Here is a 15,790-nt window from a genome sequence, read left to right as displayed (position 1 = left end):
TGCAAGCTAGCTGGTGATTTTTTTCTCCCCTTTCCAGTGCCCAATATATCTTAATGGGACAGATATTCTGGCTCTTCCTGTTTGGAAGGTGTGCTGCTGCTGTGATTCAGAATGTATGGGAATGGAAAAAAATCCAAACTTAAATAAAACAACTGTGCAATTAGGCCAATTGTTCATGTTTTTTACTCCCCTCCTCCCTTTTAAAGATCCAGTTTTCATTAATGCTCTTCTTTTAACTTTGTCCCTTTCCAAGCTAGCAATGTGTAGCTACATCTGTTGGGAGTGAAGGGTCTGCATTTGGCACAGGTTTTTGAAGTTGCAGATGTCAAGTAATAATGTATACAGTACTGCAGTCTCTCTGTAGCTGGTGACCTGCTGTTGTTATAATGACTGTCTGAGACCGTGTGTGCCTGGGGCAAAGTGCATCTTTTGTGTTATGCACTCCAAAGCCAGTCATGGTACATTCTTAATAGAATGTACACAAAAAAAAATAATAAAATGTAGTTGTATTACTTGTCCACAAGGTAACTGGTGAATTTATAATGGGCCCTGATGCAAGCAAATAACCCTTGTGCCTAACCAGCAGAGAGATGGTGACCTTCCTGCTTCAAAGAAGAAACGCCAGGCAGGGGAGAAGATTATGTATACTTTGGTCTCTGTGCCACATGGAAATGACATCGCATCTCTCTTTGAACTGGATGCCACCACTCTTCAGAGAGCTGACTGCCTGGTTCCAAGGTAAAAAAAAAAAAAAGAAAAAATTGTGGGATTGACAAGGTTTTTTTCCTAGCATTATGCCTGTGAGTAAAGCAGAAAAAATCAAACATGAGCAAGTATTATCCTTCAGTTAAAATTTGAAGAGTGTTCACAGATAAACAAGAGATGTATAAAACATGATACTGCTGCTGTGACTGGATAAAATAATTATAAAGATAAAACAAGTGACGCTTGAAGAGAATCTGTGAAGAGAAAAATAACAGGCTAAATGTTGCACAGATATGTATGAAGACAGAATTGAGCTATGTGCGCTGTTTGAAAAAACTGTGCTGCTAGTAGATCTAAATGAATTGTTCCCAACCAAGTAGTGTGTATGGTGAGCTGTGTTACTGTTTCCCTGACAGGTCTCAATACCGCTGAACACATCTATTATTGAAATTAAGTCAGTAATTGGTTCATAGGTTTTACTTGTGAATGTTTGAAATTTCAATTGTTTCTTAGCTGGGATTGACTAGATAAGTCACATGGTGTTGTTTGTGGCTGAATGGGTGTGAATGAGCATTAACACACGCAAGTGTGTTAGTGAAACCATAGTGAATATATTTATAGAGTGTAATTCAGAGTAAATATTGTAATTGATTTATCAGCTCTGCTTTTTAATAATGCCAGAAATTATTAATGGAAAGAATTTAGATGAATCTCATACCTGCTCTTTGTTTACTTGATTTTCGGTTGAGAATTGATAGTGTAAATGCTTGCTCCCTGTGACAAGGTTTTGCAGATCATAATGGTGAAACTGTGATCACTTTTACATTCGCATTTTTGTTACTTTGCACTTTTGACAGGTTGAATGGGATCGTTACTTTGCAGAAAAAATAAGAAGAAAACAGTTGTTTTTATTCATGACATATTTCAATTCAGATAGGATTTTAAAACACCTTTTAAATTCTTTTTTTCCTTAAGGAATACTTTACTCCTAGGCTTATGGAAATGCTTAAAAACAGCATTCTTCATAATTCCAAGGTGCTATCCTTATTACTGCTCTATGCTGGATCAGAAAGAAAAGAGAGAAAAGGGGAAAGGTTGCTACAGTACCTTCTCGGTCTCCCTTGCCTTTTTATTATGAGTGGCTGGTGTGACTCATGCTCTCACATCTCATGGCCATGTGTTAAAACACATCTCACCTTGCCCAGTTTAGCTCAGAAATGATCCATCTAACCCACTGTTTGCTTTGTTCTCCTTTAGGAACTCCTATGTCCGACTGAGGCATTTATGCACCAATACTTGGGTTACTAGTACTAGCATCCCAATAGACACCAATGAAGAAAGGCCTGTAATGTTAAAGGTAAACACTAATTTCTCGGGGTTGGAATCCCGACATAATTCCTAAACTTTCTTCCTGGTGATCTTAACATATAAAATGTGTGTAATTGGGCAAACGTGAGAGAATTGGTTACCCTAATTAAACTAAAAACTATTGCAGATTGGGACGTGCCAAACAAAAGAGGACAAGGAAGCTTTTGCCATTGTATCAGTTCCTCTGTCTGAGGTCAGAGACTTGGACTTTGCCAATGATGCGAACAAGGTCTTAGCGTCAACTGTTAAAAAGCTGGAGAATGGAACAATAACCCAGAATGAAAGGAGGTTAGTGAGCTTTATTTTTTTTCTTGTTAAATTAGTGTTACTCATAGCATCATGTTATCACAGTAAAAGATAAGTGTAATTCACTGTACTGTGTGTTCATGCTGCTAGGGCAGTAGAAGCAAGACTTGCAGTGACTGAGAGGCTGCCGTGATTGTCCCTTTCCTTTCTTTCTTATAAGAGGTACTGATCTCATCTCTCTGGTGACAGCAACAGGACCTGAGGGAATGGCATGGAGGTCCATGGAGAGGGTCAGGTTGGAGATTAGGAAAAGCCCTGGAACAGGCTTCCTAGAGCAGTGATCATGGCACCATGCTTGTGTTCAAGGAGTGTTTGGACAATGCTTGCAGAAATAGGGTTTGGGTTTTTGGTGGTCCTGTGTGGAGCTAGGTGGTGGACTCGATTATCCTTGTGGGTGCATTCCAGCTCAGGATATTCTGTGATTCTGTGATTCTGTTTTTCCCTATTTACTTTCCTGTTTTACATTTTCTGCTGTCTTCAGTGTTTACTCTTTATATCCATCCATGCTTCAATCCAAAGAATGTCTGTTTCTTCACACTGACCCCTGAATTAAGGAATTTTGTTGTACATTGTAGCCAAGTATTTCTCACTGCAAGTGATGTGGTTGGCTATTTGTTTTCAGCTGTCTGGTAAAATTGAATGTTAGATAGCATCTCTTACAGTGTTAATTTTTAACTTGTATTCTACTGGGCATCATTCACAACTTTTTGCTGGAAATGGTAATTTTTGGTGACAAAACAATTTATGCTGTCAAGTCCATAAGTCTTTTGTCAGCAGTAATTAGCACAGATGGTTTAGTATCAGGTGAAGGATTTATCATAACAGGCAGTTCTGTAACAGCCAAGGTATAAGTACTCAACCTTGGAAAGCCATTTCATTCATTGTTGAGTAGAATCACATGGGGATACAACATAATGAAGGTGTGATATCTCTGCATTAGCCTTGCACTGCTGTGTCACTGCAATCCAGTATTGTCAAGTCCTGATGTTGATGTACTAGTACAACACACCGTGAAATATTTCAGAATGAGAGTAGAGCAGAGACAGCAGATCTTTAAGGAAGCTTTCCTTAGTGCACAAGAACACTCCATCCCCAAGTGTTGGAAGTCAGGAAAGGAAGGCAAGAGACCAGCATGGCTGAACAGGGACCTCCTGGTCAAACTAGAGAGCAGGAAGAAAATGTGCAGACAGTGGAGGCAGAGGCAGGTGCTCTGGGAGAAATACAGGGAGTCTGCTAGGCTATGTAGGGATTAGGTCAGGAAGGCAAAGGCCGGGCTAGAACTGAACTTAGCAGGGGGAGAACAAGAAAAGAAGAACAAGGAAAGCTCTGAGCAAACTGATTTAGCTGTAGATGTCCCTGATCATTGCAAGAGAGTTGGACTAGATGACCTTTAGAGGTCCCTTCCAACACAGATGATTCTGTGATTCCATGATTTCATGATATTGCTGTTATTTGTTTGTTCCTGTGATTTCCTTTGAAAAAAAAACCCAACACTCTAGTAATTTCCCTGTCTTATTACCTTCCTGCTTGGGTAAGTAGGGATTCCAAGAGCTCACTCCTGGTTGATCCACCCTACATTTACCTTTCCTGCTTTTTCTGTTAGTGAGGTGCTTTGTTCTGGGGACCATACCGTTCTCCAACATCCACTACTGGGCTGAGATTTTTAAAAACTTGTTTAGAGGGATAAGTTGAACATCCAAGCCTTCTTTTGCTTAACAGAAGCTTTCTGTCTGGCTCTCAGAGATGTCTCTGGAAATCTACTGAGCATCTTCCTGCCACTTTCATAGCATTCCTCCAGGTTTAGTAATTATAGACTAAATATTAGCCAAATTCAGACAGTGCTTCTAAAGGTGGGAGACATGATTTTTTTTTTTTTTTGTGAAAGATTGCTAATTCTTTTAAGGAAATTTGTGGTCATCCACACTTCTCTTTGTTTATACCTGGCAAGGTGTGTTAGTAGCGAGGTGGCAATGACCTATTATGCTTGAAGATAGAAGAGAAGGACTTGCCACTACCTTTGTCCTGTTTTAGCATTTACTTCTGCCAAACCTTTTTTTTTTTTTTTTTTTTGGTAGGAAAGAATGAGTGAAATAAAAGTGTTTTTTTCCAAGTCATTTTTCAATAGTTCCTTGCGCCAGTAGGGAAATAGTGTAGTGGCAGAATGTTTTTATTCCTCTAGTGAGTGCACTATCTTGTTTCATGGGCCAATGTTACTAACTTACCTGTGGAAATTGTTGCTCGGCTGTGTAAGAGTATCATTCTACTATTTCTGGGCCTTGCAAACAGCTGGTAGAGATTCTGGATTTCTAAATACTTTGCATCAATTCTACATCAATTTTGCATCCTCCCTTTTTCCCTCTGGTTAATGTCTTGGAAAACATCACTGTAATGGATTCAAACCTGTGCTGATCTGAGACTTGGAAACCTTAGGTACATGTCAAACTTAGTTTTGCAGTGATTGAAGATTGAAGTTCCATTTTGCTAGTTAAAGCTTGTTCTAAGATGTGATTTTCTTTCTTAATGGATCCTAGCAAGTGTTGAATGACTGTGTATAATAAGGATTTGTCTATTCATTCGTCTGTTCATTCTAGATTTGTCACCAAGTTATTAGAAGATCTGATTTTCTTTGTGTCTGATGTGCCTAACAATGGGCAGGAAGTTTTGGATGTGGTCATTACTAAGCCTAACCGGGAACGACAAAAATTAATGCGGGAACAAAATATATTGGCACAGGTATATCCTACTGTATGAATAACTTGATTGTACTTACAAATAGACTGTAGGAGAGAAGGAATTGATAAAATGTTGGTTTCAGGTAAGTTGGCTTATGCTATCTTGGGTTGTATCTAACTGGACTGGTCAGATATTAAGCTTATTAGTCAAGATTCACAGCACAAGGCATTGAGTTTGATGTCTATTAGTCTCATGTAATTCTAATGACTTTTAAGACTATATTTACTAGTAAACTGTTGAACAAATTTGAAGCAAGTCTGCTACATGGTCCTGATCCTGCAAGTGTTTTCCTCTAAGAAAAACTTATAATACCCTTATGGATCCCTGACTTTGTTTGAGGACTGACTTGCATGAAAATCAAAATTAATATTATCTTTAAGTAGCTTACTGACATAGTAAATAAATAATAAAGTGAAAAGAATTAAACCAGATAGCAGCACATATGTGCTTTTTCATCCTTAACTTATCTAAAGTTAAGGCACTTAACTGAAAATGTTTTAAACTGGGGATAGCAGTCAAGAAAAAAGAGTGTCTGTCAAGTTAGTAAGGAAATGCGAAGCTAAACGTTTAAGTTGTAATGTCTGAGATTATCCTTGTCCCCCTGCCCCTTTCATATTCAGCAATTTGTAGATAATAAGTGGAGTGATTCAATTCTGATTTGAGTCTATAGATACTTTGTTCTGATCCTGTCAGATAAAATTGACAGCTATAGGTTAAGGAAAAATCTTGGCTTGATTTTCATCCTCAGTGATTTTGATTTTGAACAGATATTTGGGATCCTCAAAGCTCCTTTTAAGGACAAAGGTGAAGGATCAATGCTGAGACTTGAAGACCTAGGTGACCAGAGATATGCCCCATACAAATACATGTTAAGGCTATGTTACAGAGTTCTCAGACATTCCCAGCAGGACTATAGGAAGAACCAGGTCAGTGGTATTCAACAATTTCTCCCCTAAATTCTGTTATTATATATCCTGTGTTTGATCTTGCACTCTGCATTTACAAGTGTGATTCTCTGGTAATCTTATCTTAAGGGATAATGAAAGGACTGGGTTTTGTGTTTGTTAGTAGTAAGTAGAAAGTCACTTACACAGCCTCATGCTGTGAAATTGTGTTTTGTATTTTATAGGCATTTTTATATGAATGGAATGATCAGCAATGAATGTCATAGGTTCATTTTCCTGGCAGGCTTCCTTGTATCTTCACAGGCTCTGGCTGAGACTGGTGTCCACTGCTTCCTTCATATAAGTGGGGAAGGCAAAACTGTCTGTGATTCTGTTGTGTAAATACTTGTGTTGTGATAGCAGTGAGTCAAACCAGAGGCTGTTCCATCAGATAGCATTATTTTCCACTGCTGGAGACTCCCGATGAACATGAAATAATTCAGCACATGATATTGCGTGCTTTGTATGTTGCAGCACAGAAAAAAGCCTTCACTAACTTTATAGGGCTAAAGGAGCTGAAAATAAAAAATTGAACTGTTATGTGTGACTTCTTTGTCTTCTTTCTAGCACTTTTCAGAAATATTTTAGTCTTAGAGGACAGAGAAAAGAAGAAGAAAGCAAGAAAGTTTCTTAAAATTATATATACCTTGGTTTTCCTTTTTTTAAAAGATTGGTTGCCATTTCTTGAATTTTGCATGTATTTTTATGGACTTATTTCTTTGATTTATGAAAGAATAACAAGAGTTAGTCAATCCTAATATTCTGTCTTCTTCATGGAGTACGTATTTTAGGTGTTCAGATATACCTTGTTCAGGCCAGTTTAGTGAGAAAAGTTTTGAAGATTATTTTGGTAGTTAATGGAGCTGGATACTTATGGTTCTAAAAGAATAACATTACTGCTTAACAGATCATCACAAGGATTTTCATTTTTTCAGGAATATATTGCTAAGAACTTCTGCGTCATGCAGTCCCAGATTGGTTATGATATTTTGGCAGAAGACACCATCACAGCTTTGCTGCACAACAACAGAAAACTGCTAGAGAAACACATCACGGCTAAAGAAATAGAGACCTTTGTTAATTTACTCAGGAGAAATCGAGAGCCAAGGTTTGAAGTGGTCCATATAACATTATATTTGTAGCAGCAATGAATCTCCCTGCTATTTGTTATTATGTTATCGCTTTCCGCCAGCCAATTTTTTTTGACCTCACAGACACAAAAAAATACACATACACTGTCGTGCTAGAAGATATCAGAGATACCATACTTCTTGAGGTTTGTTATCTACATTTCAGATCTAAAGCGTGGTGAAAAGTGAGGTTTTTGCAGAACGCTCGTGAAAGTTTGGCTTTATTTCAGATTGATTGAGACAACTGAACAGAAATCTTATTTTTTTGTAACTCTGCTGCTCCTCTGTGAAAATGCCACTTGCGCTGCTCGTCCTGCTAACAAACTTGGTGAAAATGACGTTGATGTTAGCTTAACTAAGGTTTTGTTAATCAGTTTTCTTGCAGGTCCTGATTCCAAATCAGAGCTGAAAGGATGGGGAGTCAGGCATAGAATGGGAAAGATCCTGGTGAACATGTGCTCTAGACCAGATTTTGTTTCAGATGAAAAATTCTAGCCTTTAACTTAGCTCAGTCGGAATTTTTTTTTATCAGCTTTAGGTCAGAGTTTAAATGCATTTTTTAATGGAAAATCAGTTTAATTTTTTTCATTGGATTTTCAGCTGTAGAAGTACCAAAGTAATACAAATGTAAGAAATTAAGAAACAGTAGGCCAAAAAATGTCCTCAGTAACTGTGAATACTATTTTTCTGTCAGCAGTTCAGGATATTGCTCAGGGCCCTGGTACTGTACTGCTTCAATTATGCTCTGAATGTCTGCAGCCATTTTACCTTATGCTGTAATCTTATTGCCTCTCCCATGCTAAACTATGTTGGCTTTGGTCATTACTGACAGAAGGAGCCACGTGAGATCAGCTGCCTCTCAGTGCTGACGACACTTTGTGGTGAAGGACATTTTAGTATTGTTGCATATCTAAATATGCAACATTAAAATATGCACTCACTTCTTTAAGGCTGAAGTCCAAGAGCAATTAAATGTTGAAAAATACGCCTTGCCGAGGTAGTGCAATCTGACCAATAAATGCTTGATCTTATGGCATTTGTTTACATGGAGAGTCTCATAGATTTTTTCAGCACTGCTTCTGACAGTAAGAATTGTGGCAGTATGCTCTAAAACACACGAGCTACAAAATTTAAAACCTTCCTCCATTTTAGCATTGGAATGATTGGTAGTAGATGGTTAAGTTTTTAACCTGGATTTCTAAGGAAATTATATATATGCTCTGTGTGTGTGTGCCAGCTTCTGTCTGTTTCCTCACTGGCTCTTGAGCCCCTTGCCTGCTTTTAGCCACATTTGCTAGAGGTGTGGTAGGCTCAAAGGTGGTCAGTTCCTAAAAATGTCATAAAAAGAAGAGGGTACATAGAAGGAAGAGGCACTTTTTATCTTCCAGTGAGGGAAAGGCTGCAGTGTGAAGTACTGTTAATACACACAGAGGGATCCATAAAAGAAGGACAAGAAGCTGATATTTTATCAGTGTCCCAAGTGCCACGAAAGCCTCAGTGTGAACCTTGTTAAACATCAGAAGACCTAAATTTGAGATTCAAATTCATAGGAAACTGTTTTACATGCAGTAGTTTTAGCTTCCTTTTCATGGAATGACTGCTTTGAATACAGATCTTGCCAGATCTCTTTCCAGTGATCGTTGGTTGTCTCACTTCGGAGACTTAAAAGAAAGCTTTAAAAGCTGTAAATGTGAACTCCTCCAGTGCCGTGCAGTTCCTCAGAAGGCCTGTGGCTGTCTCCAGCGCAAGTAATATCTCCTTGCTGCTTGTGTTAGGGAGTCATCCATTACCTGGATGGGTAAGATGGATAAGAGTGTGTGTTCTTGCTTTTGGTTTCTGATAAAGATGAAGGCCTTCAGTTGAGCTCTCCTGCTAGATGAGCTTAAGACATCCTCAGGCTGCGTAAGTTCTGGCACAGCTCTTTCATCTTTGATTTGCTAAGAAGTGTTTTACCTGGGGTCTTTTTATTTCTCTCCTTGAGTTAAAGATAATTCAGGGCTTCTCTTAGAGCTATTGTTCATCTTTATCTGTTGTGAGTTCCAACAGTTTATATGAACAAAGATTGTATTTTGAAAAATCTCACAATATGTGCTCTCTTTAGTATATTAGTGACATATACTAGACAATTTTAGAGCAATGTTTCTGTGTGGTGTTTAAAGTCATATGTTCTCTGTTGCATCTGTGTTTGTTTTTTTTTTCTTTTGACTGTACAGGTTCCTGGATTATTTATCAGACCTGTGTGTATCTAACACCACAGCAATACCAGTAACTCAGGAACTCATCTGCAAGTTTATGCTGAGCCCAGGAAATGCTGACATTCTCATTCAGACGAAGTGAGCATCCACAATCAGAGCATACCTTTTTCTTATTTGCTCTGTTATTACATTTGTAACAGTTTGTTAGTGGCTCCCTTGTGAATGTTTTGTCCTTGCAGGCTGATTTCAACACAAATGGACAATCCCTTAGAATGCCCAGTCATCTCAGATGACATTGATGAAGAGGAAGTGTGGCTTTACTGGATTGACAGTAACAAGGAACCTCATGGCAAGGCCATCAGACACCTGGCTCAGGAGGCAAAGGAGGGCACAAAAGTTGATTTAGAAGTTCTTACCTACTACAGGTAAAGCTGCTTATGCAAATGGATGGAAATGTAAACTCTTCCTGGAGCCTGCTGCAGTTCTTATCCTCTCTATTTGCCAATATCGAAAAAGGAAAACAAGTCATACCAGAAGCAGAGATTAAAAGTTTGTTTAAGATTTTTCCTTTAGGAAGCATCATGATCTCTGTTGTCTATTCCAGACAAATACTGAGTTTCCTTTGTAACAACTTTTTGTATCTCTCTAATTTTTCCTCTTACCTTTTATTCATGAAGCTATTTTTTTCATGTTGTGCTGTTCTTGGAAGCAAGGCATAGACTGAAGGAGTGTTCACAACATCCTAGAGTTTAGAAAGGAGATGGGATCATGGAACAGTGTCTTAAACAGATTGAAAACAAACTGTTTAAAAGCTCCAGCCTTCCACTGAACAATGCTTTGAATTTCAAAGGGAGTCCAGTCTTAATGGGCACTGGAGCCTGACATTAGTGTTTTTAATGGCAAGTTTGTCCTTTGGTTAGCAAAACCACTCCTAATCATTTTTAGTGCTTACAACAGAAGAGCTGACATTAGGATTGTAAAGTGAGATTCTAAGGTTCATCGTTTCATGGTATTCAAATAAATCAGTTGGAAATGTGCTATTATTCTTATTTAAGGTACCAACTGAACCTCTTTGCAAGAATGTGCCTGGACCGCCAGTATCTAGCCATCAACCAGATTTCTGCACAGCTATCAGTAGACTTGATCCTACGATGTATGTCCGATGAAAGTCTTCCTTATGACCTCCGGGCTTCTTTTTGCCGGTTGATGCTTCACATGCATGTGGACAGAGATCCTCAGGAATCAGTGGTACCTGTCAGATACGCCAGACTGTGGACTGAAATTCCTACCAAGATCACAATTCATGAGTGAGTTAAAAGTGTTGCAAAATATGGTACAAAATCATTTTATAGGAGTTAGTCTTAGAACTAAATGGTTGTAGCTGTCTAACGTCAACACAGCATGCAACTAAAAAGGTATTTAGTTGCAGAACAATGAGCAATTAGTTATTGTTAATCTTGGAAACTTCCTTGGGTATGTTTACATGGAAATAGAATCATATAATCATCCAGGTTGGAAATGATCTTCAGGATCTGAACTGAAGGTCCAACCATCTACCCGACCTACTGAGTCCCATCACCAAAATTATGGCCCTTAGCGGCCCATCTTCCATTTTACTTCACTTTATTACTCACTCTATTTCTCTTATACAGAACAAACTGAGGATAAAATGGAATGGCCTTTCCTCAGAACAAGAGAACTAGATGTAATTGAGTCGTTCCTAACATCAGCCATGTGCTAGGTTGAAATTTAGTTTTAAATTTCTGCCTCAACTGAAAGTTATAGTTGGAAAGCCAAAATTTACAACTAAGTGCAGCTGTTGCCCTAGAAACAGTTCACAAAGGCTTTGGTCTCCATTGAGCAAAGTACTTAAGCACGTGTTAAATTTAAGTGTGGGAGAAGGGCCCATTGACTTCAGTGGAAGCCCTCTTTGGCTGAAGTTATTTAATGGAGCAGCACCACTGAGCTACATCCAGACATGGAGTGTCTGACTGAAGAGATAAAGAGGAAGTGCAGCAGTGCAGCAGTCAGTATTGCTTCTGCTACTGATATGAAGGAGTGTTTTGACTTAAGACAATAGTGTCAAATTGGTGGTAGAAGCTGATTGTCCTGAGCTGCTTTCCTGGTCTGCTGTCTTTCTTGTGGAGATAGTAAAGGTGAGCAGAAGGCTAATAGGCAACCTCTTTGCTGTCTTCAACTTCCTGTGCAGTGGAGGTAGAAAGGGAGGTACCAGTCTCTTCTCCTTGGTAAATGATAACAGGATGCATGGGAATGGCACAAAGCTGCTCCCAGGGAGGTTCAGACTGGACATTAGAAAACTTCTATTTACTCTGAGGGTGGTCAAACACTAAAACAGGCTTCATAGAGAGGTGGTTGATGCCCCATGCCTGTCTGTTTGAGAGGCATTTGGATAATACCCTTAATAGTACACATTAACTTTTGATTAGCCCTGGTCAGACAGTTGCACTTGATGATGTTTCCGTTCCATCCCATTCTCTGGCTGATGAGAGAGGAAAACTGAGATTTAGTGACTTACTGAATTGCCACAGCGTCATTTAAGAGTGCTATCAGTCTGAACCGTTGTATTTTTCTGTCACTGTTATTCGCTTTCATTGCATCTCCTACTGCTGGAGGAAAAGTTTGTGCATCCTCGGTCTACCATCTTTGCATATCTATGTAGTTGACCTCTACCCCTCCTCCTTGCAGAGAACTGATAGTGATTTTAAAGCATTATTGTTGGTTTGTTTATTCTTTAGTGCCAACTAATCCCTTCCTTCTGTGTCTTGCATTGTAGGTATGATTCTTTCACAGATTCTTCAAGGAATGAAATGAAGAGGAAATTTGCACTAACTATGGAATTTGTAGAAGAGTACTTGAAAGAAGTTGTAAATCAGCCTTTTCCTTTTGGTGACAAAGAGAAAAATAAACTTACATTTGAGGTACTTCTCAGCTATCTCCATCCTAATGTATGATATTTCTTCTCATTTCAGCTAGGTGAACACTGGTTCTTTCAAAATAAAGGCACCCTTAGAATAATTGTCCTAATGAAGCACCAATTTCTAATTCTGGTTTTCTCATTGATTACTATTACTACAGAAAATAATATTACTGTCTTCTGTCATACAGCTGTGTTGTTTCCTCCTTTTCCTAAGACTGTTGCATTTCAGTGGCAGGAGAAGGGATGTGTGTGGAGGGAGTGTGAATGATGATGTATTCTTTCTCTCCACATTAGTGAATCAGCATGCAGGGATTTTTCAATGTAAGCAAGTACTATTCTCTGTGTAGAATAGGGCATTGAAAGAAATACTTTGAATAATCCTGCATTTCAAATATTGTTTGAAATTCCTGACAGAAATTTCAGATACACTTAAATCATATATGTTCAAATAAAGTTGAATAAAGGGGAAATAATTATAGCTTTTTCAGTTCTTCAGTCTACCTTGAGATCTTTGTTGCTTCTACCTCTGGTCATCTGAAATCACCTTCATTCAAACTTTCCACAGTCAAATGCTATTCTTTTCCATCTTCTGTACAACTACTGTCCCTTTAAACAGTTTCCTGGATTTTTTCTTTTCAGTCTTATTTATTTTCCCAGATGCAGTTGTATCTTTTCAGTCCATCTTCAGCCTCATGTTATTTTCACTCTTTTTGTCTGACTCTGAAAAACATATGATGTCAATGGCCTTGGTCCAAAGCCAATTTAAATGAGTGGAAACACTTGTACTAATGTGAATGCGCTCTAGATTTTGATTGCTGTGCAAGATGCTGTGTAAAATGCAACTTTATCTCACAGATGAATACCACAAAGATTGACAATATTTCCTTCATTTTTGTTTTTGTCACAGGTGGTACATCTGGCTCGAAACCTCATATACTTTGGCTTTTATAGTTTTAGTGAGCTTCTCAGGCTGACCCGGACACTGCTGGCAATTCTAGATATTGTTCAAGTTCCTATGTCATCATACTTTGAAAGGCTGAGCAAGTTTCAGGATGGAGGTGAGAAACACAACAAAAAATTGTATTACAGTGTGTAACTTGTTATATTGGGGTAATTTCTGGAATATCTCACTGATTTTTCTGAGTTATTTATTCACACATAAGCTCACCAACAGGACTATATTGCAGGATACATTAAGATGCTCATCTAAAAAGGAACCTTTTTGAACAGAGCTGCAGACTTCATGATATGCAGTTTCTGTATTGATGCTACTGCTTCTTTGCTTGTTTAGAATTGTACTTTCAAATCTGGATCCAGGCTTTGGCATCCCTTGGATTAACCATCCCCCAAAAGTACAAAGATAGCATTTGTCTGGGCACAGCAATTATGATGTCTCATGTATGGCACAAGTTTTTATCAGTCTCCTCTGCACTTCAATTAAAAAGAGAATATAGCCTAACTTTTCCATGAACTGCAGAAACACCAGATGATGGAAGCCTAGATGAGGCCATCCTGTACATCTGTTTGTCAGTTCAGAGTATTCTTTTAACCAGATTAGAGTGCCTAGCTGACAACCATGGGACAATATTGTATGTCCCCCTGCCTTTTGTATGATGGCTTAAAAGTAGGTGCGCTGTGTAGGCTTAAAAATAATACTGGACTTATGCTGCAGGGAGACAAGTGTTCTTATGTTAAAATCACTGTAAGATTTTCTGGAGAGGCCTTCTACAGTTTTTTATAAATGATCTCCATCTTTCAACGGTTATATGTTGTCTTCAGCCTCCCTCTACTTTTCTGATTGGCAGGTTGTAAAACATAAGCTGTATAATTTATCTTTGCAATTGATACTCAGAATGATCCTGAGTGTAAGTACAGACTTAGGACAGCATTAGGCTATGAAGATGCCTATGGCACAAAGATATGTAATTTAGAAGCGTTTTCATACCACGTGTTCAGTACTGTTGATCACCTAGTTTGTAGAATTTCATGCCTGAAGAGCATATTTCGTGTCTGAAAAACATATTACTCAAGCAAAACAGAGTAGTGCTTTTCATTAATAGAAGACGTACAAAAAAAACCCAACAATCAGCATTTAATAGCAAATTAAGATTAGAGAAGGGGTTCAAGAAGAAATCACCAGGTGATGCAGTGTGAGGGATTTGAAGATTCTTAAGTCATCATGATCTGCTTTCCATACTGTCAGAGGTCCAGCAATGACGTAACTTTTGTCTCGGTAACCAGATGGGAACTGAAAAAAAGATGTTAATCAGACTAAGGGTAGTCATTGGACCGATATTAACTAGTAAGCCTTTTAAGCCAGCCCTGTAGCTGTCTTCCACCCACATCTTGACTTTTATCTTTTCTCCTATGTAATGAGAAGGTTTGAAATGAGCTCTAAACACACAGGGCCTTTAACATGCTTGTGTAGTCTCTGCATCTCTAGGTATCACTTAGCTGTAGCAGTGGTGCGATTTGTCCACACTGAGCTAGGACGAGTTGAGCTAATGGAATGTGCTGACTTGTGCTGTAGTGTGGCTGGGTGCTTCTGTATTTGGTCTTTTCAGAATTCATGAACTTGTTTTTGAGTCCACAGAAAGGTACGGAAGATGTTTGTGTTTTCTGTCTTGGAGTGGTGGTGGTGTTGGGATGGGCTGGAACTTCTGTGCCTCAGTGTATGTTGTATTGTAGGTGGTGCTGAGGCTGATGGAGTCCTGGCTTGAGTCTGTGCTTTAATCTGTGTTTGACTTACACCTTGCTGTATCAGGGTTGCCGGAACAGACCTGTGTGTGATATAATCACATGGCTGGGTGATGTTCTTTTAATTTTTTTGCCTTCTGATTTTGCTTTGCTTCTTGTGCAGTCACTTCAGTCAAAAAAGGTGGATCCCAAAAGTATAGATGTCAGTTAGGTCCTACGGATTCTGGATCCACCTGTCCACTATGGATCTTGAGGAATGAACAAGTTCCAAAGGAGTATTCGATCTCAGGAATTTGATATAGATCCTCCCTTACTCCAACAGTGAGAATTGCTTACCAACTGTAGGTATACATTGTTCTTCAGTCTTGTTGTACTTACTCTGAAAGTTCCCCTTCCACTTTTACACAAATATTCTCTCTCATACAAAACTTGAAAACATCTATTACTTCATGAGTTACCTGCCTTGGCTTTTGTTGTCCCTTTTAATTTACAATATTCATCTCTTAGGTTATTAAGTAGAGTTACAAAAGAGTGCATCTCAGCCTGTTTTTCAAAATACTTGTATGTATTGGCATTTTCTTAAATCCGGATGCTTTGCTGTTTTTTTCAGGAAGTGTTTTCTTATTCATAACTTGCGTAATATACAAAGAGATAGAATGTTCCCTGCCATCATTCAGGATGGTGGTGACTTGCGGAATCAAACTCCATAACCCGAGATTAGGTTATAAAGCAGGTATGTTTATTACGGTGCTGCGCCCACACCGGATGCGAGGG

The 15,790-nt window shown here is 38.6% G+C and overlaps 1 protein-coding gene across 9 annotated transcripts in view; it reads left to right on the top strand.

Moving 5' to 3' along the window:
* ITPR2 (inositol 1,4,5-trisphosphate receptor type 2) overlaps positions 1–15,790 on the top strand; it is a 313,815-nt gene that overhangs the window by 84,206 nt on the left and 213,819 nt on the right. For all 9 annotated transcript variants that reach the window (XM_021392091.1, XM_021392096.1, XM_021392086.1 and 6 more), the window contains 11 exons: positions 584–738; positions 1,963–2,062; positions 2,201–2,361; positions 4,971–5,112; positions 5,880–6,038; positions 6,992–7,164; positions 9,400–9,519; positions 9,621–9,806; positions 10,437–10,688; positions 12,176–12,320; positions 13,227–13,377. In XM_021392091.1, coding sequence (XP_021247766.1) covers positions 584–738; positions 1,963–2,062; positions 2,201–2,361; positions 4,971–5,112; positions 5,880–6,038; positions 6,992–7,164; positions 9,400–9,519; positions 9,621–9,806; positions 10,437–10,688; positions 12,176–12,320; positions 13,227–13,377 — 1,744 coding nt within the window. The remainder of the gene's footprint in view (positions 1–583; positions 739–1,962; positions 2,063–2,200; positions 2,362–4,970; positions 5,113–5,879; positions 6,039–6,991; positions 7,165–9,399; positions 9,520–9,620; positions 9,807–10,436; positions 10,689–12,175; positions 12,321–13,226; positions 13,378–15,790) is intronic.

The sequence above is a fragment of the Numida meleagris genome, chromosome 1 (genome assembly GCF_002078875.1).
Source record: "Numida meleagris isolate 19003 breed g44 Domestic line chromosome 1, NumMel1.0, whole genome shotgun sequence".
NCBI lineage: Eukaryota > Metazoa > Chordata > Aves > Galliformes > Numididae > Numida > Numida meleagris.
This window is presented reverse-complemented; position numbering and strand designations above follow the sequence as displayed.